General features: G+C 39.1%; 2 protein-coding genes across 2 annotated transcripts; one reads left to right on the top strand and one right to left on the bottom strand.

The window, feature by feature from the left end:
* Nucleotides 1-71: 71 nt before the first annotated feature.
* ago2 (argonaute RISC catalytic component 2) lies at nt 72-19,171 on the bottom strand. The gene is made up of 23 exons (XM_043217499.1): nt 18,830-19,171; nt 17,270-17,317; nt 16,287-16,467; nt 16,085-16,205; nt 15,735-15,916; nt 15,487-15,623; nt 15,274-15,408; nt 15,099-15,186; nt 14,824-14,971; nt 14,614-14,733; nt 14,412-14,534; nt 14,174-14,307; nt 13,883-14,067; nt 13,644-13,803; nt 13,356-13,446; nt 12,901-13,095; nt 12,656-12,790; nt 12,337-12,438; nt 11,930-12,129; nt 11,548-11,696; nt 3,113-3,226; nt 1,278-1,787; nt 72-423 (listed from the first exon to the last, which is right to left on the bottom strand). The coding sequence occupies exons 1-20, from the start codon at nt 18,852-18,854 to the stop codon at nt 11,588-11,590; spliced, it is 2,619 nt and encodes an 872-aa protein (XP_043073434.1). The 5' UTR covers nt 18,855-19,171; the 3' UTR covers nt 72-423; nt 1,278-1,787; nt 3,113-3,226; nt 11,548-11,587.
* A 1,619-nt stretch (nt 19,172-20,790) lies between these two features.
* On the top strand, nt 20,791-22,846 carry dlx5a (distal-less homeobox 5a). Its single transcript, XM_043217244.1, has 3 exons — nt 20,791-21,299; nt 21,786-21,970; nt 22,246-22,846. The coding sequence occupies exons 1-3, from the start codon at nt 20,945-20,947 to the stop codon at nt 22,555-22,557; spliced, it is 852 nt and encodes a 283-aa protein (XP_043073179.1). The 5' UTR covers nt 20,791-20,944; the 3' UTR covers nt 22,558-22,846.
* The last annotated feature ends 2,980 nt before the right edge of the window (nt 22,847-25,826 follow it).

Genomic DNA, 25,826 nt, shown 5'->3' with positions numbered 1-25,826 from the left:
TTATTTATTTTTATTAAGCGTAATTATACTTGTACCTTTTACATTTTTAGGGAACAGTCTATAGTCTGGGGGTATAAAAATAGATTTTATTGCCGTTACCTAATATTTATCCCATTTACTTTAATAGAGTGGAAACAAATACGTACCAAAAGAGAAATACATGGTGCTGTCGGCATGCAGTACACGGTCATACAAGTCTGGTTCGTTTGTTTGATAAAATGTAAAAGAAAGCATGCATTGCATTAATTTTCACACGTGAAGGTTGTGCTGCTCAAGTGAAATTACTGGGGAAGTAGTTTGTCCAGTCGAAGCTGCATGGTGCTCAAAGACCTCTCCAGATTGGCAAGATGTTTCTCTAGAAAAGCTGCTACTTGCTCCTTTTTAGCAATGGAGTCTTTCGTGTTGTCGATTTGCTCCTTCAGACTGAGAGACAGAGAGAGAGAGGCAGAAAAAAATTGATTCATGCGTTTCAAAATGTACTGATTTTGATTTAGAAGAAAACAACCTGTGATGGCATTTTGCAATCATATGCTGCCTTTCCACTATCTCTGACAAGAGTGCAGCAGTCGGATTCCTGGAAGTAAGTTTTATCAACAGAGAAATAGATTTTTAACAATAACTTATAACCCTTTGAAGACGGTTTATGCTTTTGATGAAATCGTCAGCCTGCATTTTTTTTTTCTGCTTAATGCATGTTTAGTAGCAGAATTCTTGGTGGCAAAAATACAAAACCCATGATTCTGCAAGAAAATCTCCACAAATCTAATCACACTAAAGTAACTCTTTAGTGCCCCACTCCTCAAAAACATCTCGCTACACTCTAAGACTAGTTAAAGACTTTGGAATATATGAATATTTTGTAATAAATGTAAAAAAAAAGTGTTATTTCTGTAATCAGCATTTTAATTTTACATCAAAACAAAAAGCAGTGTTGGTTGGTTCATGGCTTAAAACTCAAAAGATGGGAAAAATTCACTCTTTTTGTTTAATGATGAGCGTACGGCTATAAAAAACACAAATCACAGCCATTACGTTTAAAATATTAATAAAAATGAATAAAGTTTTTCTTTTTGTTGGTATGTTGGTTCTTCGCCCATTGTGTCCATACTAGTTTTTAGTCCCAAAGTTCAGATATGCAGCCAAAACACAATTGGGTCTAACAACTCTATATATGCACTTCACCATCAGAAGTGAATAACTTCTGGTTAGTCATTTTTTGGAGATAGTAAAAAGGCAACTTCCTATTCTTCCCACGAAAACATTCAGCATTCAGTTACCTTGAGAAGGTGTAATGCTCTTTCCCCTCCTTCCTCTTCTCATCCAAATCCATAAACACCTTCTGCATTGTATCGGCCGTCTGGGCCACGGTGAGATGGTCATCCCGGACACCCTGCATGTTCTCCTTGGCCTGCAGATCGTAGGACGCACCCCCTTCCTCGAGGCCGCTAGATGTGGATACGGCCTGCAGTGCCGCCCTGTTCTGCAGGACGAGGAGACGGGACTTCTCAAACTCCTCTGGGCCTGCTATATCATCCCAGCACACAGGGGAGGATGGAGGAAGCCAGAAGCGCTGAGTGCAGTTGGCCGGCCTGCCAGGCATCTCTCTGACAAACGGGCTATCGGCTGGAAAGCTGTTTAGGAGTTCGTGTAATCCAGAACCCCATTCCCAGTCCAAATCCTCCAGCTCCAGCTCCGTCACTATGCTGCCCGCTGGGTACCAGACAAACAGGAGGGAAAGGCACCAGGACAAACAGGTCCTTCTCATTCTGTCCTGGAGCAACAGCATACTGGCGATAGTGGACAAACAGTAAACAGTATTGAAAGAATTAAGTGTCCTTGAACTGTGAGCTCAGCGTCTCAAACCCATACTCCTGACTTATAGAAAAGGATCTCAATATAATGCTTAATAAAGACAGGAAGACTTTGAAAAAAATAGTAGATTACATGGGGTCTGTGCCAATAGACTAATGTGCAGCACACTGATATAGTGTCATTATCTAAAAAAAGGCAAAAAAAATTATCTTTGGGGTTACACTTAATTCTTAAGGTTGTTTATTTTTTTTCTAGCATGCTAAGAGGGCTGCGCATTTATTAAATCACTGACTTAAAGTATGACATTTGTTAGCTTTAATCCTAAATTAATTGTGTATGTATATGTATGTATATGTGTGTGTGTGTGTGTGTGTGTGTGTATAAAATTAAAATAGCTAAAAACTGGGAAAAAATACTTTTGAAGACAGTTTGCTGAAGCCACTTAAGCGTGTATATATATATATATATATATGCTTAAGTATATATATATATGGCTTCAGTAAACTGTCTTCAAAAGTATTTTTTTTTCCAGTTTTTAGCTATTTTAATTTTAATTAAAAGCATAATATAAAACACTACAAATACCTATCGGACAACATATTTAAATATTTTGAAATACTGTCCATTTCAAAAAATAGTCTATAGTCTGCTATAGAGAATTTATTGCTTTTATTTAGTATTATTAAAGCATGTTCATGATTAGTGTTTGTGCTGTTCTTGATGCTCTATCCTGTTTCCAATAAACGAACCCAAAAGGGACACCCACTAATAGTTATTTATAATGTTTTCGATTATAGCAATACATTGTAAAATAATGACCGCTTTCAAAAACATAGCTTCTCCAGTTGGTCAGGCAGATCGAAACATTACTATCATGTTGAGTTGATGCTCAAATACAGCTATTTTTATAGTATTTTTATATATGCTGTTTTTTGGGTGGGAAATCGGACAGAACCTGTTTAGTCGCCTCTGTTGTTGTGCTGGAAGGGTAGAATGTAACCTCGAAAAAAAAACAGGCTAGTTTACTGTTCTCACTCGACATAACGATATAAAGGTAGTGTTACTGAGGGGAAACAAACAAAAAGAAACAGATAGACAAACGCACACGGACGAAATGTTAAAACTCGCTCTTAATTTATGAATGGAGAAAGATTCCGTCGAATTTTCTTTTATGAAGCACAAAAATGTCCTTTCAACTGAAACGCTTTATAAAAAAAATTTAGGTTTTCGCTATTCAACTTACTAATGAAACGAAAGCATTTAAATGATAAAACTAATTCAAAGCGTCAGACAAACTTACCTCAGTCTATTATATCTCAGCGGGCAGAAGCGGAGCTCGCGTGCCTTTCATAAATGAGCTATTGGAAAATCTGACTCGCTCTTCACAGCTCAGAGCTGCTCACTGCTCATTTGTCTGGATAAGCAAAAAAAAAACGCCTTTTATTTTCACAAACACAATAGTACGCTAAATAATCAGCGGGCGTTGTATATAAAGTGTCAGAGTGGAGTAAAACAAAACCAGCGTACGAGATGTGATTTTCCACTTCCAGAGTTTTTATCAGCTGGAAGAGTGGCCGTGTCTCAACACCTAAGTGAGCTGCCTATGTGGACAGCATCTCAGACAACGGAACAACACCCTTTCTAGAACACCGTGCAGATGCGCACTAGGTTTTAAAACACGACCATTTTAAAGTTAAGGAGGATTTCCCTGACTGTGAATGACTTTTTCTTTTTTTTTTTCCTTTGATGTTTGGGGTAAGGAGAGACTGAGTCATGGCGTTTATAACGAAGTAGACGCTGAGGCAGATGCAATTTATTTTTTTAGTTTAGGTTCAAGGATTAACCCTAAATAAACCCTAGCTTGTACCTATGCGAACTAAACTGTACAACATAAAGCTTAGTTTTGTACTGTAGCAGGAGAAGAGAGTAAACACCAGTTTTGGCTTCAGGCAACATTGTTTTGAGGTTTGCAAAAATCCACACAATCTGCGTTTACTTACAGATGGCTGCTCGGCGATCTAGAAAACAAGTGTAGAGGGATTTTAAAGGCCAATATGATCTCAGCAAACAGGAATGGGGAAAAAAAGCTGGCAAAAGCAGCAGACATTTTGCAGAGGCCAGCATGTCCAAAAAACATCATAGCTAGAAGTAAAAATTCTGGCATAAAATATTAAAAACACAGGACACGGCAGTCAGAGGAAATTAAGTTTATTAAATGATGCAATACACAGTCAAGCGAAAGTGAGCTATATTAAATGATACGTTTTCACATTATGTCTTAGCAGGGTTTACAGCATATCTTGGTTTGTAAATTTATCTGTTGTTTAAAAATAAAAAGAAAAAGAAAGAAAAGCTCACACTTTACATTATCAAGAAACAACAACGACAAGGAGCTTAGCAGTGAATGCAAACACATGAATCAGAAATTAAAGAATTCATGACAGGAATGACAGCAAATTTAATTTGGCATGTTATAAAAGGAGCAAACACAAGGTTAAATGAAAGATAAATTGCTGATGTGAGAGGGAGGTTTGACGCCACGACGCAGTGCAAGAAAGCCTTCGAATAGAAACTTTGGTCGCTTGGCTTTTCCGTCACTAGCATGAATATGATAAAAAAAAAAAAAAAAAAATTAACAAGAGTGTCCTGGAATTTTAACGGTTTGTAATTTAATGATGAAAAAAAGAAGGATGATTGTCAACTTACAGAGTACAATTTGGAAGAAAAAAACAAAAACAAAAAAAACGATCTGTCAGTTCCAGGACACTCCTACATTCTCAGGAGGTAGATTTATGGCAAAAATGTATGGCCTGATTTGTAGCGACTTGCATGTTGTGGTTAAATAGTGCATATTTTAAGGCCAGATATACTTTGTTCCATCCATAAATGCAGTTCTAAGGCTACATTAAGACACAGGTGAGGGGATTGAGGACGAGAGGCAAGCAGATACAGCCCTTAAATGGCAATACCTGAGTCAACTGTAACTTTTGACTGCAAGACATCACTACATAATCTAATAGTCATGATCAACTGAGCGATGCTCAAGCTAGAGGCTCTGTAATATTGTATCATGTCAGTGAATATGACTAAAAATCTGTCAAAATTGCATTTGATGTGCATCACTGCTAATCTTTTAAATAGCGTTTCCGGTCAATCGCATGATTCAAAAGGTGCTTGCACAGCTTGTGGGCGTCAAATCTCCCTGTAGGGGAAATTATTTGAAATGAGGTTCACAAAAGAACAATAAATGAAGTTTATGCAGCATTTATCAGGCTTATGAGGTACTTCACATCTATACACTTTATTTATTTATTTTTTTGAAAAGACCAACAAGTCATATGGTTCCTTAGAATTCCTATTATAGCAGAAAATACCTCGTCTTAAATAGTCTTAGTCTGTGTGCCCAATTACAACAGGGCATCCTTTAAAACTGCTTAGAAAGTGCAAAATACAAATACTGATCATTCTATGCAGCATTCACTCAAGGTTGCATGATAAATGTACAAATTATTCAATGTGGCGTTGAGTATCAAATTAAAAGGATAGTCCCTCGATCAGGGGTGGGAGAGATTTTTAAAAAGGCACACATACGACGACAAAAAAAAAAAAAAAAAAAAACACGCTGGACGTTTTTAAGCTCACTGATGAAAAACAAGAATCTGAATGATTTCCATACAACCTCTTTGTACCTTTTAATCTCTCAAGAAACTCAAATGCCAGTGTATTAGGATGCTTAATGCATCCTTAATCAGAATCTGAGAGACAACAAATCAAAATTGAATTCCCTTCATAAAATGTAGCAAGGTAAATACACGTCAGCTGCAACGAGTAGCACTCTGAAGTCTCAAATGACAACGTTTAAATACAAATAGCTTATCGCAGACTCGTCATAGAACTTTCAAACGGATCAGGGTCTAATGAGTGCGAAACATCTTTATTGCAATACTAGATAGAAATCAAGTAGAATCAAGTAGAGCGCTAGCACTCCAAAGACAATAAAGCTCATCGATTGCCTTTTGACACGTTGACAAGCTGCTTCATAAGAAAATGTTGTCAGTTTCCCCCATACATACATAAAACACAGAGCAGTGGTCATTGGACGTCTCTTGTCCAGTATGTTATCCATAATATGGCACAATGCTAGTGACGGACATGTGGGTGACACTGCCACACAACTCAGTCAAGATCCTGAAAAGAACACCACCAACTTAACCACCGTGTTTTGGCAATTATCTTGGCCTGAATTCGGATTTATTTTCCATAGACACAACCGGAGGATCTGAGAACAGCTCCACTCAAAAGCTACAGTGGAAAAACATTTGAATGATCCTCTAAAAGCTGATGAGTATTTTGTCACTACATTTTAAAAAGGGAAACTTTCGAATCATGTTTATTTTGGTCCCCTGCGATTTTGTTACATGCTAAAACATCCCTCATGTTGATCCACCATACAAAATAAAAAAACTAAACACTTAACACACAGTATAGGCTTGCGTTGTTTGGTCACAATTATTGTTCTTTGTCATGAGCACATATACATATATGTATAAGGGATATTTTAATGTTAGCACCTGACACTATTGAGGTAGTTTTCGAAGTTGGTTTAAAAAGCCAGGTTGTGACGAAGCTCTCAATTATTCCAATAAATCAGTCTCAAGACCCCATTTTCATCTTACAAGCATGCTCATATTTGAATAAATAACATGTTAGCATGTAATGAACTAATGGAACTGTGCTCTTTAACAGGATTCTTTGCAATATTCTTATCCCTCACAACAAGCATCGATTTGGTCATTTTATAATAGTTTAGAACTTAGAAAGGGGGGGAAACATCCTAAAAAGTGTTTTGAAACCCAATAAATGACTAGCTGAATGGCAACTGACCTGTAAAGGTACTGAGCAGAGGTTAAGTGTGTGCACACAATGAACTGAGGCTCAGCAAGTACCACCGTCATGATTATGGGACCACCACAGAGTGTTTGCTGGTAAAGCAAAATGTTTCCAATGAAAGTGAAATTGGCATATTGGGTTGATACATGAACACAGGTGTTGCAGCATAAAAACCCTTTGGATGAAACTTGAGTTGGTAATCCCGGCAAACATACGAGCAGTACTCGGCAAAAAAAAAAAAAACATCAAAACATTGCCTTATGTACACTTTTTACAGTACAGCACCACAAACTTTAGCGATACAAGGATCTTTGTGCCAGTGTGTATTCGGAATAAACTGCCCATATCTGTTAATTTAGTACATCACAACCATGAATGGTGAGATACAGTTCATGGATAATAAAACCCAACGATTCAATGCTGCTTAAAATGTGCATGCATAAAACAAAGTGGAGCAAACAAGATGGAAATAATGTTCTTTACCAGTATGCAGGTGTATGAAGTACATTCAAACTGTTCGTTTGTATCCTTATGGTTTTAGCAAATCATAAAAAAGGTAGCGCGTTTTAAACTTGCCACCTTAGGAATTAAAAAGCAAAGAATACAGTAACATAACTACCATGGTATGTAGAGAGAGGCTTACATTTCTGCTTCGGAACACTATAGTGCAAAGTTCTAATGCAAATACATTAGCAATGTTTCTTAAGGTTAAAAGACCACCTCTGATCACCAACATGAGGGGCAAAATTCTTTTGATGAGACTGGCTTTTTTTTTTGTCTGGCATGAATAAAAAAAACAAAAACAAACAAAAACATTTCTAAAATGAAAATCTAAAAATCATTGGGGCACCAACTAAGCATCAATGCAACTAACTAGTTTTATTCAAACCATAAAATGTAAAGCGAAGAGGCATGTGGACACTGTAACCCCACGCAAAGCTCGAAAAAGACACTTCGCCAAGCAATATACAAGCTTCACTCAAGCAGCAAGACAATACTCTAGAAAAGAAGACTCAAGAGACAATAATGTTAATGGCGCAACATTGATAAATAATTTAAAGTTTCCAAGGAAATTGAGGCACCATTTCAATTTTCTGTTAACACTGTACGTGCCTCTTAAGAATTGAAACAGAGATGCTGCAGCATAGATTAACACGACGATCTCGACAAAACCAGCACCGTACTTCATTCTCCTCCCTTAATCCTTGGACTCCATTACATTTGCATTCATGGATATTTGAACGGATTTATTTGAATCAAGCATTTGCGTCAGAGTGCTAAAAACATCAGTTGATTGTATTGTAGAAGGAGGGAATGAAAAAAACAAACGTCCACCACACACACACAAAAGTGAGACTTGCGTTCTATAACTCACTAACTCAATTTGGTATGCTTGACAGATTTCAGAGAGAAAATCCGACAATTTGACCCCTAAACAGAGTGACGGCTCTGAATGGAAATGAGTTTTTGCATAGTGTAAGAACTCAAAACCTTCTTACGTCTGTTAACTTTATAGATTAGTGGCAATATGATTGTACATGAAGAAACGAGGCCGAGACTATCCTAATATTGATGGTTCTTCTCTATAATCTTACAATCTGTCCACCAGCATGCAAATTAGTAACACCTCTTCTGATATAGTGCAAAAACATCTCATATTTCATGCTTGAGAAATTGCATATGTTGTAGACCTGTGACTAAGGTGCTGAATTTCAAAAAGGTTAAAATACTAAAACTCAGTAACTTCTAAAAACATCTAACTAAATCAGGTCATGAGGATGAACGGGTAAAAAAAAAAAGAAAATCAGATTGTTCCATGGAATATCTTTAAGTAGTAGTTTGAGCAATGATTTCATCTCATGTTTTTGTTGCTGTATGATAAATACTATTATTCAAACCTAGAGTCAAGAAAAACGGGGAAACTTGGTGATACACATTCAAACAAGCATATGGATAAAGCGACAATGCGCTGCCGTTTAAAAAGGACAGAAAAATTATAAAACTATACATTTATGAACATTTTTCTAGCTTACTAAGCACGCTTAAAAGCATCCATCCACTTCACGGAAAGCATATAATCTTTTGGATTTATGTCTGACTTATGAAACGTCAAAATGTTGGACATCTGAAACTTGCAGCCCTCATTTGCAATACATAGCTTAAATCTACCGTCGTAAAACAACAGCAATGCTAAGTCATCTAGGCTAAATGGCAGCAGGTATGGCCTCTGAACAAATATGAATTAAAAAAATGCGTTCAAGATTTTCTGTGACATCTACCACTTTCAGAGGGACAAAAAGACGACGTTCCCCCATTAGTGCAATTATGAGGAAATGACCAGCGCGGTAATGTTACCATAATACAAGTAACAGGTAACAAGAGGTAGGACATCTAGTCATTTCCACACAACTGCACCCAGATAGCACACTCATGATCTGGGGTCTGTGTCCATTGCTCTTCAAAGTGCATCTACTTTCGATGAGTTACGAGATCAGCGCCAAATAACAACATAACTCTAGTCAAGTATTTGAAGATAAATTAAAATGCCCCTTATACACAGTCTGTTGGGTTCAGAAAGAAAAAAAAAAAAAAAAAGGGTCAGGGTTTCAGGGTCAAAAGTCATCAAAAACCTAACATACCCATTAAGCTCTCTGACCAGTCTGTGATTCTTGTTTAAAAGTCGAAGCTAAACAAGATACTTTAAAAATGGTAGTCTCAAGAATAACTCTAGCACCTACAATTATAATGTCCTATTGTGCTTCAGTTATGGTAGGACATTAACTACAAGTACATATGTAATCTTGTTCGGCTAACAGGAATAATTGAGAGCCATATAAAGAAGATCCAATTGTTGATAATAAAAATAGAGTATTTTGTAAGCTAATACTGCTACAGTGGGTACAGGGTTTGCACTATTTACACTACTAAAAGTACCCAGCATGAAAATGACTACATTACAAAATGTTCTATATTTAAAATTCATATACACAAACAAACCACTAAAATCTCTTGGTTAAGAATGCATAGTTAGAAAAAGATGGTTAAAAATTTCAAGTTAAAATTGAATTATTTGGGGATGTGATTTTACAGTTATCTTACTAACAAGACTCGATCAATCACTACACATCATGATGATATGCTTTAGAAAAGGATAAGACTGTTTACACGAAAACAGTTTACCGACACATACAATGTATTGCGCTTCAAATTTGAACTAAGATTGGATTCAAACTAAATACATTTTCTACTCCGTTAAGCAACAAAAAGCTAACTCGCCTAATGGCCCCACCCTGTTACTCTACAAAACTCAAAGAAAAACTAGATTTCACAAATGTGTATATATCTAAAAAGAAATGTATCTTGAGTGTTAAAAGGGATTTTTTTTAATATTCAAAAAAAACCTCTCTAATTATAAACTAGAGATTCTTAGTTTAAAAAGAAAAAAAATAAAGATTCAACAACAACAAAAAAAAATACTAAGGTGCATTTGAAGTTATGTATGAAATTCTCTTCCTTTGCGTCAATGCAACTGTGTGTGTATGATACTTCCAAAAAAAAAAGACTTGATTGCCTTTATGGCCAGCTGGAGTGCGATGTCAGCTTTTAAACCTGGCCAGCGTAGTACAGTTAAACTTCACCATTAGAAACAGCACAGAGAACCAAGCAAACCTCGGGGCTTCGGATTCCCCAATATTCAGCACCAAACTGGCTTTGCGTTTCAGTGTGGGGAAGATTTGACAACATCATAATGAAAATTTCATAACGGGTGCTTACAAGTGAAGGGTGATGGGATTTTTTTTCCTTAGGGGAACATTTTTGATGCGTTTTAGAAATTTAACTCATACACCCAATCCACTGAAACCTTAGGTTACAATCACAGCGAACAATTAAAACAAATGCTCATGGCAGTAGAATTTAAAATACGTAATCTCATCAACGCTTAGAGCCACAAGTTGTTAGTACTTCTCATGACAATTATCCATATTTCAGAGCTGTTTCCGCACTGAGAACCCCGGCGCAGGTAAACAGGGCTTCACTTATGAGAACCAGTCTCATGTGAGCGGCAGAGCGCCAGAAAACTGATTGTCAGCACAATTCCTACATTCTCACTTCCAAATGCATTCTTGATTCTAGACATACTGTTTTCAAATTTCATGATACAAGCACATGACAGTGCTCGGTCGATCATGTCATTGGCGGACAGGTACAGTAGGATGACTGAGCCCTGGACTGAACAATAAATGACACCACGATAAAAAAAAAAAAAAAAAAAAATTCATATTAGCACAAATAAATGAAACAAAACAGGATAAGTACTTTTGTCCTGAAGTCCCCATCTGGTCAGTGCACTTGCTTTTGCTGATAAATAATTTAGCTGTGGAAACTGCATCCCCACAACCCCTAAACCTGATCTGTGTTGTCCTAAACTAACCCGAACCCATTGGTTTGATGAGTTTGTAAAAACTACTGTTCGACAGTCTCCATCAGCAGCCTTGGCAATAGTATTGAATCAAGCCCACCCGGAAGCAAATGTAACTTTCAGTGTAAAAATAGTCTGAATTTTTGGATTGACTATGTAAACATGGTAACCTCTAATCTGACATGCACATGTACAACAGAGACACATAACCATGCCCTCCAAATCAAAGAAAAAAAAAATAGAAGGATAAATTAATAAATTCACATATTACAGTTCTAAAAATCATGGATATTTAGTATGTACGGAAATTGACTACATGGGCAACTGGAAACCTAACAGCATGGCGATTCTTGTTTTTTTTTCCCCATTTGAAGGTTCTCGTTTTTACAATTGAGGCAAACACATAAAAATACATACACACACACCGTGCTGTTTTCAGGATGTAGGGCTTGTTTCTGGCTATGTTCAGGCGAAGTACATGGTGCGCAGTGTGTCCTGGTGGATCTGCACAGCTTTGGCCAGGGCTTGATGGTCTCTGCCGTTACTCTGACCTGACGTGTGACTGCCTTCAGCGCTGCCGGCAAACAAATACAACACACATAATTCCATCTACTTGTATAATGTACGACGAATAAGGTCTCATTATAAAAAAAAATGAATAAGCTGTGAGTTATAAGAATTAAGGATTTAGGATGAAATAAATAGGATTTATTTCAGAGATGTGGAAGCAGCCTTTAGAAAATTTATAACAAACAGGGCTATATGTCCTTCTCTAGATGTTATGTTAATCATAGTCAGACCCACTACCTGTCATGTTCTTTGTCAACCAAGTGGTAGCGAGCACGAAACGCCACCAGGTGGGCGTAGTAGGCTGGTGCAGGAATGGAGACAGAGCGGGTGCAGCGCACGTAGGTGTGGCACAGCTGGTAGGTGAGGACCTGCAGCTCATCAGAGGTGAAATGGTTGTCGTCCCACAGCACATGATAGTGGGACGGCCTGCTGGTTCCCTGTGGATATTCAGCAATTATGAAGAATCGAAATCACACACACTCAGACTAGCATAATAACCACCGACACTATAGCCAATTAACCTCCACTTGTTTAAGTGCTGATTGCTAGGAATAAAGAATTCGTAAGCATTTACTTTATATAGTGAGTCTATGAATTCTTTATCAACCTTTCATTGGGATCCCGTTTGAAATTTTCAATGGTACCTGAATTCCGGCATGACTGCAAAGATAAAAGTCAAACTCAGAAGGATGAGTAATTTTGGTGTCAACTGTGGTGCCAGCAGGGATGTTGCCACTCTTTCCAACCTTGAATATAAACAGCAAATTTAAAAAGACATTAAAAAGAATTAAAATGATAAAATCAGAAAAGGTTATAATTTAACATTTTACTCAAGGACGTGTACTTTTCTGATTCACAAGATGTTTGCAATAACCATGTTTCTGACTGGATACTTTCTATTAAAACGTACTGAGCAAGAAGCCAAAAAAAAAAAAAAAAAAAAAAAACACTGCCATAACCCACCCGCTCATTACGGTCCATGCAGAAGAGTCTGGTGTGATGTCTCTTCTGCACTACTACAAAGGTGATGCCTGGTTGATAATCTTTCTCCAGCTTGATGCAGGCTTCACGAATAGCCAGGAGTTCATGCTGTAGAACCTTAACATACAAAACAGTACAGTGAAGATTAAACTAAATGTGTCAGCACCACTTAGCAAGCACTGACCAAAAAAAAAAAAAAAAAAAAAAAGCATAAAAACGCAACCTACCTGGTTGAACTGGCCCTCAGAAATTCCGTCTCTGTAGTAGATGATGCGCGTTGGTTTAAAGCGTGTGGATTTGTAGAACTGGATCAGCAACTCTCTCACCATGGTGGCTAGATCCTGAATGATGTCTTGACGGTGCTGCTGCACCCGCACCGTGGCACAGTATCGGCTTGGGTGGGCATCCATACTGCCAACAACCTAAATATTATGTATATAGGAAAAAAAGTTTGTTTTTATATTATTATTATGATTATTTCATTTTTTATTTAGAGGGCCATGTAGCTCAGAAATGTGGAAATTCATATTAAACACTTAAGGTTTTGTTGCCATGGCTTAAATGGTATAATATGACTTAAAATGGGTACAAGATGTAGATTAGCACTAATACCACGAGTGTGACCACTTGGAAATACGCAGTTAACAATCTGCCTAAAATATCAGAGGTTTGTCAGGCTTACAGCAGCAATTGAGGGTTTCTTGCCATCTCCAGCTGGTGGATGAGTCACATCTGCACCCAGAAAGATGACTGGTTGCTGAAACACCAAGGGCCTACAGAAAAAAAAAACAATACAGTGATAAAACAAATGTAAAAAACACATACAAAACACACACAGCATAGATAGCTGTACTTTCTGGTCAAGTTTCATGGGAAAGCAGCCCAGGCGTTATCCAACAATCAAACAAAGACTCAGAAAGTGCCTTAAGCTTTCTGCATATCAAAGGCTTTTTGGAAAAGCTGTCCTCACCTGCCCTGTGGAAGAAGAATATTGTTGACTCCACCCAGTTTGACATTAATCTTGAGGCAGAGGTTGGAAAGGGTCTGAGGTGTGGTTTTCTGTACATTCTTCACCTGGACACACTGGGTGGCCATGCCCAGAACAGTGTCTCCAACGCGCTTCACCTCAGCTGTAAGAATTGATTGTTTAGAGTGTTACAAAATACACTAAAAGAAAAACACAAATGAAACCGACAGAAGCTAAAATACCATAAACGGGAGTCTTCCCAGGTAGGATGACCACCACCAACTGTAAGCCTTGGTACGTGTACTTGAGGTGTTTGAACATGGGCTCCACACTGTCTGCTCCCTGGGCATATTTGCAAAAGCATGGCTGGCCCTGAATGGGCATCCCTGCATCGCGTGATATCTTACGGAGCTGGTCAGTAAATGCTCTAAAGAAAACAAATACAGGATAAGACCATGTAAGACCCTTATTTTTTATATATAATTCCACCAAATACAAAAACTTCTCCAGATCCAGGTCCAAAGCTGTCTTACTTCAGAAGAAGTTCTGTACACTGCCTCTGCGGGGCAAAGCAGGCAATAGCCCATACTTTGATCTCAATCCCTGTGTGGAACTGCTTGTTCCTCATGTCCCACACACCCTGGACCGGGGTTGCTATTGCTTTGTTCTGAAAAGGCCAGAGAGACACAAATAAATTAGGAAGACACATCCAGATTGGAATTTAACCACACACACAAAAAAAAAGTTAAGTTGATCAGGACAGGTTCCTACCCTTCCACCATAGAGAATTGAAGGTGCCTGAAGGACCCGACCATTGACCTCAGTCATCTCGTCTCTTACCATAACTCCAAACTCACGCACATAAGGATCGGTGTTGAAGTTGGCACTTCTCATCTGTCAGAAGCAAATTAAATCCATCATGAGGTGTGGATGAGATTTAGACAAATGAATGAGTACAGATAGCTGGACAAACCAGTTTGCTGATCTCATCCTGGCGGTCAGGTGCAGACCTGGCTGTGGCACGTATCATAGTGGAGGTCTGATTGTCTGTCAGTTTCTTGATGCATCTCTGTCCAGCTACTATGTTACAGACCTGAATTTAAGCAACAAAAAAGGTTGATGACATTCAGAGAAATAAATAAGAGATGTTTGGAAAAAAGTGTAAGATGTGGTCTTGACCAACCTCCAAAGGAAGGTAGGTGTGTTTTTGCTCCTGACCAACTTGTAAACATGGGAGATGTGGATATCGCAGCACCAGTTTGTACTTATCCTTGAAATACTGGGCGACAGTGCATTCAATGGTCTGACCATTCTCTTGCTGCAAGGGAAATCTGGAGGTAGGCAAAAAACATTTTTAAAAGCACTGACTTAACATTACATCATAACAATGAGGAATGTAAAATGTAACCGCATTCATACAGAAAAAGCTTTAAAAATGTGCTTTGTGAAAGATCTTACGTTTGATGGCTGGCTGGCCTCCTAGTCACATTACACACTCTGTATTTTCTCTTCATCTGTCCACAGTGAGTGATTTCAACCTTCAGTCCTGACGGAGGAAAAGAAAGCAGTGTTCAGAAAAATCAAAAATGAACTGCTTAAAAACATTAGGTCACTAATTACTTTAATCAATCACCTTTGATTTCCTTAGTGAACTTCACTCTCTGGGAATCCGTTAAGGGCTTCTGTTGCTCTTCGATGCTTTTAAAATCCAAAACCTCACACATGAACTCAATAACAGGTTGAGCTTTGTAGAATGCAGTGGCAGATACTAAAGATAAACATTACACAAAAGATAAGCATACATTTTTTTAAGGAACATTTATTATTGATGTCAGTGCACACTAACCATCAATGTTGAGCATCATCTTCCAGAGGGATGGTCGAACAGACTGATGGAAGCCAAACCAAACTTCTCTTCCTCCACCGAGGGGGTTGGAGCAGCCCTCAGAGGGAGTGAAGAATGAACGACCGACTGGGGTGTACCTGCAGACACAACAATATGCTCTACAATGCCACATTGTGCAGAAAGTTGACGTATGACGCCCCCTAAGGGTGATTTATGAATGACAGAGATATCAAAACACAGCCATTAACCTCATAGAGGGCAAATGTCTCATGACAACGTCCAGAGCCTGAATGGTCTCAAAAGGGATGTTGGGTAGCCGTCCAGACAGTGCTTCATGTAGAGCTTGCAGACTCACACAGGACACCCATTTGATAGCTACTTTAAAACTCCTGTCTTTTCCCTCGCCTGGAATTGTGACTTCCAGCTCCACCTAAAAAAGCAGTTTGTGACATCGGTGCCATGTGAGAAAGTAAAAAGACTTTGATGTAGCATTTTAAGAAGGTACAGTTTAGGAGAATAACGTATTTCAGTAACTGCTCTATCAAGCATAAACATAATAAATATATACAGCATTTAATATAACTTTATTAGTGCATACTTTGTCTCTTCCGATGGGCAAAGGCATGGCAGTGTAGAGATTCTTCCGACCATCATACACAGGCTTTCGATCTCCAAAGATCTGCGTTTTAAAGTGCTGGACCATGTGCTCAACAATTTCACTAAGAAAAAAAAAAAGGTAAGTATAAAATGTCCTTCCACACAATCAGTTGAAATTCCAAGTTTCAGTAAAAAGATGTTACCGGTTAACTCTCCGTGGGCATTTCTCAGGCTTTATATCTATGTCGTAATGGTACACCTCCAACTTGGGTATTTCCATTTCAAAGAAGTTGGCCTGAAGCTTGATTGTCCTACCCATTGTGCCAAAGTCTGGCCGTTGAGGTGGTTTAAAGACATACTCTTGCGCTGGAGGAGACAAGGGAGCTATGGGACACACACAAATAGTTAGGTTTTTTAACATGAATTAGAAGCACTGCTTTTGTTGACCATGTCTATTATTTTAAGATAGAAATGTCCATTTTTAGTTTAGTGGACCTTTGAGCAACTTAATCCCATCAATTAGGCCCACACAAACATTAAGGTAAGACTATTAGAGCTCTGCTGTGCTATATGAACTCAAGCACCCCACCTTACATAACATCTTTATTTTCGTATATACAAACTAACAGGCAAACTTTATTTTTAGTTTGTTTCTTTAATTCTATGGAACAGACTTATCACAATCGTGCTGTTGTACTGAATATGAAAACAGACTAATAACAGCCATGCTGATGTTCAGTACAGCAACACTTGCTTTTTAAAAAAAAAAAAGTTTTAATTTATTGCCATGTCAACATTCAATAAATGTTGCAGACATTTGTTAACCCTAAAACAAAACACAATGAAGTGCAAAATTCAAAATACAGCTAAATTACCCGTAAAAAGCACACAGAAATGTATAACTTAAAGTTAATACATATTTACATTTGTATTTATTTTTTTTTTTACACAGTGTGATACTTAAAGTAATAAACTTTACTACTGTACTAACACAATCAGCAGGCAAAAAATTAACATTATGCAATACTGAAGGTTTTAGAGACACACTGTGGAAAACCAAAGTTCTTTTTATTAAATTAAGTTTAAAGACAATCATTCATTTAATTAACATTTCAAGCAACTTGATAAACAATACTGAAAATATATGTTAGACCGTCAAGAGACCAGCTCAGTCTGGGCTGCTTACCAGAAACATCTGACCCTGAAGACTGATGTCCCTGACACAGCTCAGCAGCTATAAAAGACATAACAGGTTTATTTCAAACAAACCTTTGCATTAGTGATTATGTGCAGAAACAAATGTAAATGCATGAAAAAAAAAAACGGGTTGCACTACAACTTTGATTATAAGATCACATTTAAGCAAATTATTTTAATTGTTAATATCCATCAGATTTAATTATTTACAAATATGTAGTGTACAGTAAAATGAGGTCACATGGTTTGTGGATTTGAGAAAAGCTTCTTTTTTTTCAAGGTAATGCAACGGTGTTAAACGTGTGAAAACGTTTGATGTACGAGGAAGCTACGGGTTTCTGAAGTCTTTGGCCGACAGATTCCTTGAACTGTCTCACCCCATCTTATCAACCCTAAAAACACAAGACGGCAGGAAGATACTAGGGACATGAACCCATCCCACTGGGCAACAGCCCTTTTACCTCCTTATCACCAACACCACACAAGCAACTCAACCTTCCAAACTCTCCTACACACACACACGTACCAGGATGCCTTTTCATTGAACTACAGCAACTGCATTTCAGAAGTCTCTACCAACACTCATCACTTTATGAAACCAATGTGTCAACACTTTACAACAGGGTCCCATGTTAACATTAAAGAGTTAACCAACAATCAGACAATTATATTCTTGCAGCATTAATAAATGTGTTAAAACAATTGTCATTTGTTGGTTCACGGCGTAATAGCTTATGTTCAATTCAACTTTTGACTTTAAAACTGTATTAGCACGTTGAAAGTAACATCGCACTGTAAAAAAGAAGTGCTGGTGTTTAGTTTATGTATGCAGTAAACTAAATAGTACCAAGTTTATGACTTGAACAAAAGGTTCTGTCGTTTTACTGCTTTTGTGAAATACGCATGCAGTTTCAATCATAAAGTGAAATCTAATAAAGATACATAGTACGCTAAAAGGCTCATATAACGTTACTCTAATAATAATTGTGTGTTTATGATCAACTTCAGCTGAACATAGCGACTGTGCAAGTAGATAACAAAAAAAAAGTTACAAATCGACCGGAAACGTACAAAATTTGGAAGCAAAACCACCAACAGTTTAACTACAACGTTAGTAACTTTTACAACCTGGCTAGCTGGAGAAAGTCAAACTGATGCCTAACTACCAGCGTTAAAACATCTAAAACTCGCATAAAACAATTAAACAGAAACCCCTAACCCACGCTAATACCTCCAAACCTAAAACGGTTAGAAGTACGCCACGTTAACGTTTTAAAATTGACGTGTTTAACCAGCTGCAGTAAATTCAAAAGCCAGCAGGTCAACAAGCTTAGCTAGCAGGCTAACAATAACAATGGGCCTACAAAACAAACCATCGACGGAGAAAGAAAACAGCACTTACGAACTACAATCTAAAACATTATTTGAACATGCGTGCCACGCAGAGCCGAACTACATTAAACTGCATTTTTATCCTCATCGAAACGCGCCGCACTTATTCAGTTAGCAATTCGTCGCTAGCATGCTCGCTAATCATAATAATACTCACCGCCAGCTGCTCCAATGGGATACATTTTAAACGCTTTCTGCAGCAAAATTCAATCGCAGGCCGACACTTTTTGCTTTTCCGGTGCCACGTAACACATGCGGTAACGGGAAACGCGAATTTTAGTTTAAAACAGCATCGATATAAAGGAGAAAACCGGGATTAATGAGCGCGCTGAGTTAGTGGAGCACGAGAGCTCTCAGTGGCCCCATCCCATCCCCCCTTCACAGCACGAGCGCCTATTTACCCGACACTCACACACTCTCACTGCGAGGGAGCGGACACTAACGCGCGTGTGTGTGTGCGTGTGCGCGCGCCTTGCGCTTTATTTAATGCATTTATTCAAAATCGCCAATAAATTAGCAGATACAAAACATTCGTCAAATTAAATTTAACGACGTCTAAATAACGCTGGGGGTCACGATACGTCATTTCCGGCGTTGTTTAGAGGCTATTTTAAAAAAGATAATTTAGCTGTTTATATTAATGCAAATTGTTGTGTTTGTTTAATCGCTTTTTTTTTGTTATTTCTGGCGGTTATGTTCTGTTGTATCACACAATGTAATTTCTGTATGTGTGCATTTATCAACTTTTATTAAAATATGCCGGGCTAGGAAGCACTTTTTTTTTGCTCCCATATTTTAAACAGAGGGAATTTGTTCCACAAAACCATTTTCTGTCCCTAAAGGTGGGTTTTCATCATCTAAATGCTTATCATGAGCATTTAAATATTCTAAATGCAATTATATATATATATATATATATATATATATATATATATATATATATATATATATATATATATATATATATATATATATATTATACTCTATTAACCATGGAGACCTACGGAACTTGGAAACATTTGCTTTACATCAGTGACTTTGTAAACTGTAGTTATGAAGTTGATTAATTTGCTTCTGGTTGTACCAAACACTGTTTTTGTTCATACTTTGTTGTTGTTGTTTTTTACCAGAATAATTAATTTGATTGTACAGAATCATCAGGCCTATTTAATCGCGAAACCTATTATTAAACGCTAACCTAACAGCAAACCTTGATGTATTGCTTTTTTCATCAGTAAACCAGCTCAGACCTTTCCCTCGTCGTTTATGACTAGTCAACACCTGCAACAATGCACTGTTGCAGCGGCCATGCATTGTGTTTTTGGAAAATGGATAACAGACATGAAGTAACCGGGACTACCATGAGTTACAACCACTTATCTCCACTTGGTGGCACCATTTTACCACAATTGCCGATTCCCTCACCAAACGCTTGCCGGACGACTTTTCTTCAACGTTTAAGAAACAGTAACAGCACAGACTAGCAAAATTTAGAGTCGTTAAATCATACTGTACAAATCAAGGTTCGCGCCATTATCATAAAATGAGTCGCTGCGAGTAGGCCTTTCCGCGCGTCGCTGCTGTCCTCAGGCACCCGCTACTGACAGAGGAGGGCATTTAATAATAATGTGATTTGATTTAGGGTCGAATAATAAATTATTGTAATCTAAAAAGGTTGCGCGTTTTCTGGGCGCACGTGCGCGCGTTGATATGTACATTAGCGCAGACACAATCTGAGAGGATTCAGGCAGAATAGCCCGTACAAAAACAAACAAAAAAAAGCTCAATCCGTAAGAACCCCTGAAAAGATATAATTAAACAAAACTATATGTAGCCTGTCCGTGTCTGCCTTTAAAGTAGCACCGTGTTCCAAACGTATTTAAGGAATCGGGCATCGCTGCTGCATGCTGGGAGATAGGTTTGCATGGAACAGATCAGCCGCCGTCTTCATTTCGCCCTATCAAATAATAATCTATTTCCCTCACATTTTGTTTGTAAACATACCATAAATACCTCCGTTAAGTTTTTTTGTTCTTCTGAAACTGGTTGAACGAGTTGGGGAGTAACTGCCGTCCGCTGTGCTTCTTGGCCAATGGCACTAGATCCTCCCTGCAGTGCGTAACAGCGCAATTTAGGATTTAACCAAGTCTTTGCTGCGGGGCTTAAAGCAGTCTTCAAGAGAGACGCTTGACGCTTGCACACACAATGTTAGCGTAGACTCCGTGGACCCCTATAGAGTCAGACTGCCTTTTTGCGTTGTCTTATCCAAACTATGACTGGAGTATTCGACAGAAGGATTCAGAGTATTAAACCTGCAGATTTTCAAAACCCTTTTCAGCTCTCCACGATGCATCACCCATCTCAGGAATCTCCAACCCTGCCGGAGTCGACGGCCACGGATTCTGGCTATTACAGCCCCGCTGGAGGAGTTCATCATGGCTATTGTTCACCGAACTCGGGCACGTATGGGAAACCTCTTAACGCCTATCAGTACCAATACCACGGAGTCAATGGATCTTCTGGAAATTACCCTGCAAAATCCTACCCTGATTACGGCTCCTACTCCACAGCATATCACCAATATGCCGGAACATATAATAGGGTGCAGTCACAGCCGAGCCCGCAAGGTCAGTCATTATATAATATATTCATTTATTTATTACTTGTGTTGTTATTATTATTATTACTATTACTACTATGTATTATACAGCGTACTGTTATCATGGTTGAGCATTATTGTTGAACATATTATACAACCAGTGTATTACTTTTGCTTCTTATCGTAAGCTCTGCATTTCGTAACTATATCGGACAAAATTTTAATATGTTGCAGCATTGCATCTAATTCAAAATGGGCTCTTCGAGTTTTCTTTATAGCTACGCAGCCTGTGCAAAACACTGCAAATATACATTGCGTTAAAAAAAAAAAAGAGTTTGTAAAGCTTTAAGAAATGCGCAATGATTTAAGAAATTATTTTCTGCTGGCAACCAAAAGTCTCGTTTATTTTGCACGAGCGGCGATTTGAAACCTCGCGACCCGAATCGCAGCAAAAAATGACCGACGTTCGCTTGTCTGTCCCCGTGTATTTATCCCGTTTTTGTTCCCCCGTCAGAAAAAGAAACAGCCGAGCCCGAGGTGAGGATGGTCAACGGTAAACCCAAGAAAGTCCGGAAGCCCCGCACCATCTACTCCAGTTTCCAGCTCGCCGCTCTCCAGAGAAGGTTTCAGAACACGCAGTACCTCGCGCTTCCGGAGAGAGCCGAGCTCGCGGCGTCGCTGGGACTCACACAGACGCAGGTCCGACCACGTTCAAACTCTTTTACCGCAGTGACTTTTATGCGATACCCATATAACGCGAAATAGCTATTCGTTTCTAATTAAAATGCGAACATGAGCTCGCGCGCAAAACGAGCGCGCGTGTGGCGTTTAATGGCCCGCGTTTAAAAGGCCGTTAAAATAATGTTAACGACGTTATGTAAAAAAAATATATATGCATTTTAATAACAGGTACAAACGTAACAGCGACGGGAATTCGCCCTCGGAATCTCACGGAACCCTTTGTTTCTTTGCAGGTCAAAATTTGGTTCCAGAACAAGAGATCAAAGCTGAAGAAGATCATGAAAAACGGCGAGCTGCCTCCAGAACACAGCCCGAGCTCCAGCGACCCGATGGCGTGTAATTCACCGCAGTCTCCCGCGGTCTGGGACTCGCAAGGTCCTCAGAGACCTCACCATCAGCCGCAAAATATCAACACGCCGGCATCCACGTTTCTGGAAAGCGCCAGCTCGTCCTGGTATTCCTCCACCGGGGCGATGAATTCCCACCTTCAGGCACCCGGCACGTTACAGCACTCGTTGGCACTCGGATCAGGAACGTTGTACTGAAATCTGTTTATTATTTTGTTGTATATTGGACTGGTGTTAACATTTTTTTTTCTTTCTTTTGAGGAATATGCAATGTATCGATATGGCAGTCCTAGAAGAACGTGTATAATGTGTAAATTGTGTGCATGTAATTTATTGCATTTGGAAGAATTATTAAATGTTTTAAATGGACAGTGGACCCGAACATTCTGAATGGTGCCTTGAATTTTGACCTCAACGCGTGCATCCGGCGATGTGCCAAAACATTAAGGACGACCCCAAATAAATGTGCTTTTCTTTGATGATCAAACATTTCGTCTTCTTTTAAGTTAATTCGCGAACAATGCACCGAACACTTTCTTCGCTTTCAGAGCCGTTTGTGATACGCTGCTTGCTCGAAATTTCTGATTGCAAAAGGGACTTTGCGGGCCTAAAAAATTAATTTGAAGAAATCTTTATATTGCATTACAATTTTGGGATCTTGTGTTCAGGGCTCAGGTGTCGCTATTTAATGGCGAATAGATCATTTTACGCATTTGGTCTTCAGTTAAAACGTATGATTTTAAACCGAGAGTACTTGTTTATAATTATTATTATTATTATTATTATTAAGCCATTAGCTAATTCCAAATACATTTTAGATGTTTTTACGTTAGTAGAACTGAATGCTTGGTCTTTATCTTGATTAAAACCCCCTCTGTCGAACGAAAAAAATTGGTCTGGCGAGCGGTGTGCTCTTCCTTGCTGTCTTTGTGTTCCTTACAATTAGACGCTTTGAGTTGTAGCGAGGAGGCGAAGGGACGGCGCGGAGATCTGAGGCAGTCTGAGGCATGCCTGTGGGGGCAAACCGGCTCCGGCGACCACAGCCCAGCCCCGACAGATCCTCCTCCCGGAAAAATGCTGAACATCTCATTAAAACCAGCGCTAACATTTCTACAGCTGAACGGCACGATAAACCGGGCTGCCAGACACGGGCTTCGTTTGAGATGTTCTTCGTCGACAGAGGAGTGGGAGACATCGCGGGCCTACGAACAAAATAATAACAAACAACAAAAAAACGGTCCAATGGCGCGCCGGCGGTATTTCCTCACAAGCCTCCAGCGAGCGTTTCCGCGTTCAAAACACGCGAGCTTAGGTCCGCTCCTAAAACTAAACGTCTGGAGACCGGCTTTCCCCTCATAACATCAGAATAGAATCGGTATTTGCTATGCTCCGAGCACAAAAAAATAATGGCTGCCGTGACTATAAAACGAAAATAAATCTGTACACGCGCTGCATGCCTACTGTTTAGGGCTTTATTTGAAAGTCGACGATAAACCCAGTGGAGAGCCGGGACATGATTATGAGAATAACGTGGTATGTACTAATGGGCTTATGCATTTTGTTTATATCCCTCGCACCCCTCCCAGCACGCGCGGACACACACACACACACACACACACACACACACACACACACACACACCAGCAACTCCAGCTTTGCCTCTCGTTGCATTTCACATACACAAACACGCTATATCCCATGCCATTATATCGAGAGCCTTGTTAAATTCCAACTGAACATTTTCCACTCAACGATTTCACCGCAAAAGCGCGTATAAATAATGACAGTTAGCTTTACTGGACACCCTCAACTGTAACACTCAACAATAATTATACTTCCACCAGGATTAGCTCCATTATCATAATCTGGACATTTACAATTATCTATAATTTGCAAAGATGCGCCCGGTTCTTGATTGCAGAAGGTTTTTTCCCTGGCTCACCATCACTAAACAGTGACAGTAATAACGGCTAATTTTGCAGGCGATATATAAGAGGTGTCGGGGTGTGCAAACACTTTCACACCTGGATTTGCTTACTCGACACAAGCGGTACACGGGAGCGTCCGCGTTCGCAACGGTATCTTTATTGAAACATTGAAACCAGAGATTTCGATGCATGCCAAACAATAAATTTATCGGAGGTAAGTGTTGCTCTTTTACCGCGCTGTTTTGCTGTCGGCTGACGGGTGGGCACTGTTATGATCTGCGCGCTCGACTCGTCGGTAAAGCCGCGCTGTTTTACGGGAAAACGTGGCTGGGACGTAGCGAACCGGCCACGGTTTGTATCAGCGTTTTCACATGCGCGCGCACGTTCTCGTGCGTTTGGCCAAAGAGTGTTTTATCGCAGTCAGACCGCGTGCGTTTCGGTATCGACGGCTACGTGTCTCCGTCCGTCCGTCTGGGGCCCTCTACGCGCAGGGGCCTTAACTCTCACAGGCACGTTTAGTTTTTATTGCTATGCATAATCAGCTGCAATTCATGCAAAAAAAAAAAAAGATTTAACTAGTATTTTAGGTTGCAAAAAAATGGCAGGGGATATTTTGAAGACGTTGCTGAAACCATTAACAAGCGTTTTTTTTTTTTTTTTTTTTACAGTAGTTCCTATTTCATCATATAGGCTAGGTTATGTATAGGCAGAGCAAACATTTAAATGAACCATCCCAATGCGTTGATGAGGGAACCTTTTTAGAAAATCAAGCCTCATTCTCTGCGTCTGGGGCATCCACGATTTGACAGCTGCAGGGGCTTCTCGTCTCCCCATTCAACATTGTAATTTTAGATAATATCCCAAGCGTTCACTCTCCTCGGCAATTTGTACATGAATAACCGAATAATTTCATCTTTTGTTTCGTCTTTGCCACTTCAAATCCAAATAAAGATGCCTTTTAGTATTAAAAGTGGTAGAAAATTACAGGTAATTATCTTTGACGGTAAAAACGCTGTAATCAGCGGGCTACATCAAAAATTACCCTAATTATGTCTGCATTTATGAGAATGGAAAAAAAACCCTCTCTTGGATAAAACCCATAAATTGTCCCAAATATCTCCTTCATATTGAACGAGACTGCAGCTGGATGCTTTGTTCAGGATCGATCCTGTGGCGAAAGGCATTCAGCGTCTCGCAGATCAAGGCAGAGAGAAAGGGGAAAAACATTTTGTCAATACCTTAATAATTGAGCTAGAGAATGACAAGATGGACAAGATGCGGCTCTATTCTGTAGGAAAAACACTTTGAGAAACCACCAGCTCGGGTAAGATATTTTGCTATTGCTTCAGATATCTTTCCAGCGTTAGAAAAAAAATGTCATATCGTGAAGGTAACTATTTGCATATTATCGTGCAAGCCGTTTGCGGGTCCTGTTTTTACGCAGAAACTGTAGAGAAATGATGCATTAAGCGCAGATTAGTCCAACAATCAAATTCACAAAAGTGTGTCTAAAAGAAAAAAAAAGGCACGACACGTTAC

The sequence above is a fragment of the Puntigrus tetrazona genome, chromosome 19 (genome assembly GCF_018831695.1).
Source record: "Puntigrus tetrazona isolate hp1 chromosome 19, ASM1883169v1, whole genome shotgun sequence".
In the NCBI taxonomy this organism is placed as follows: Eukaryota; Metazoa; Chordata; class Actinopteri; order Cypriniformes; family Cyprinidae; genus Puntigrus; species Puntigrus tetrazona.
This window is presented reverse-complemented; position numbering and strand designations above follow the sequence as displayed.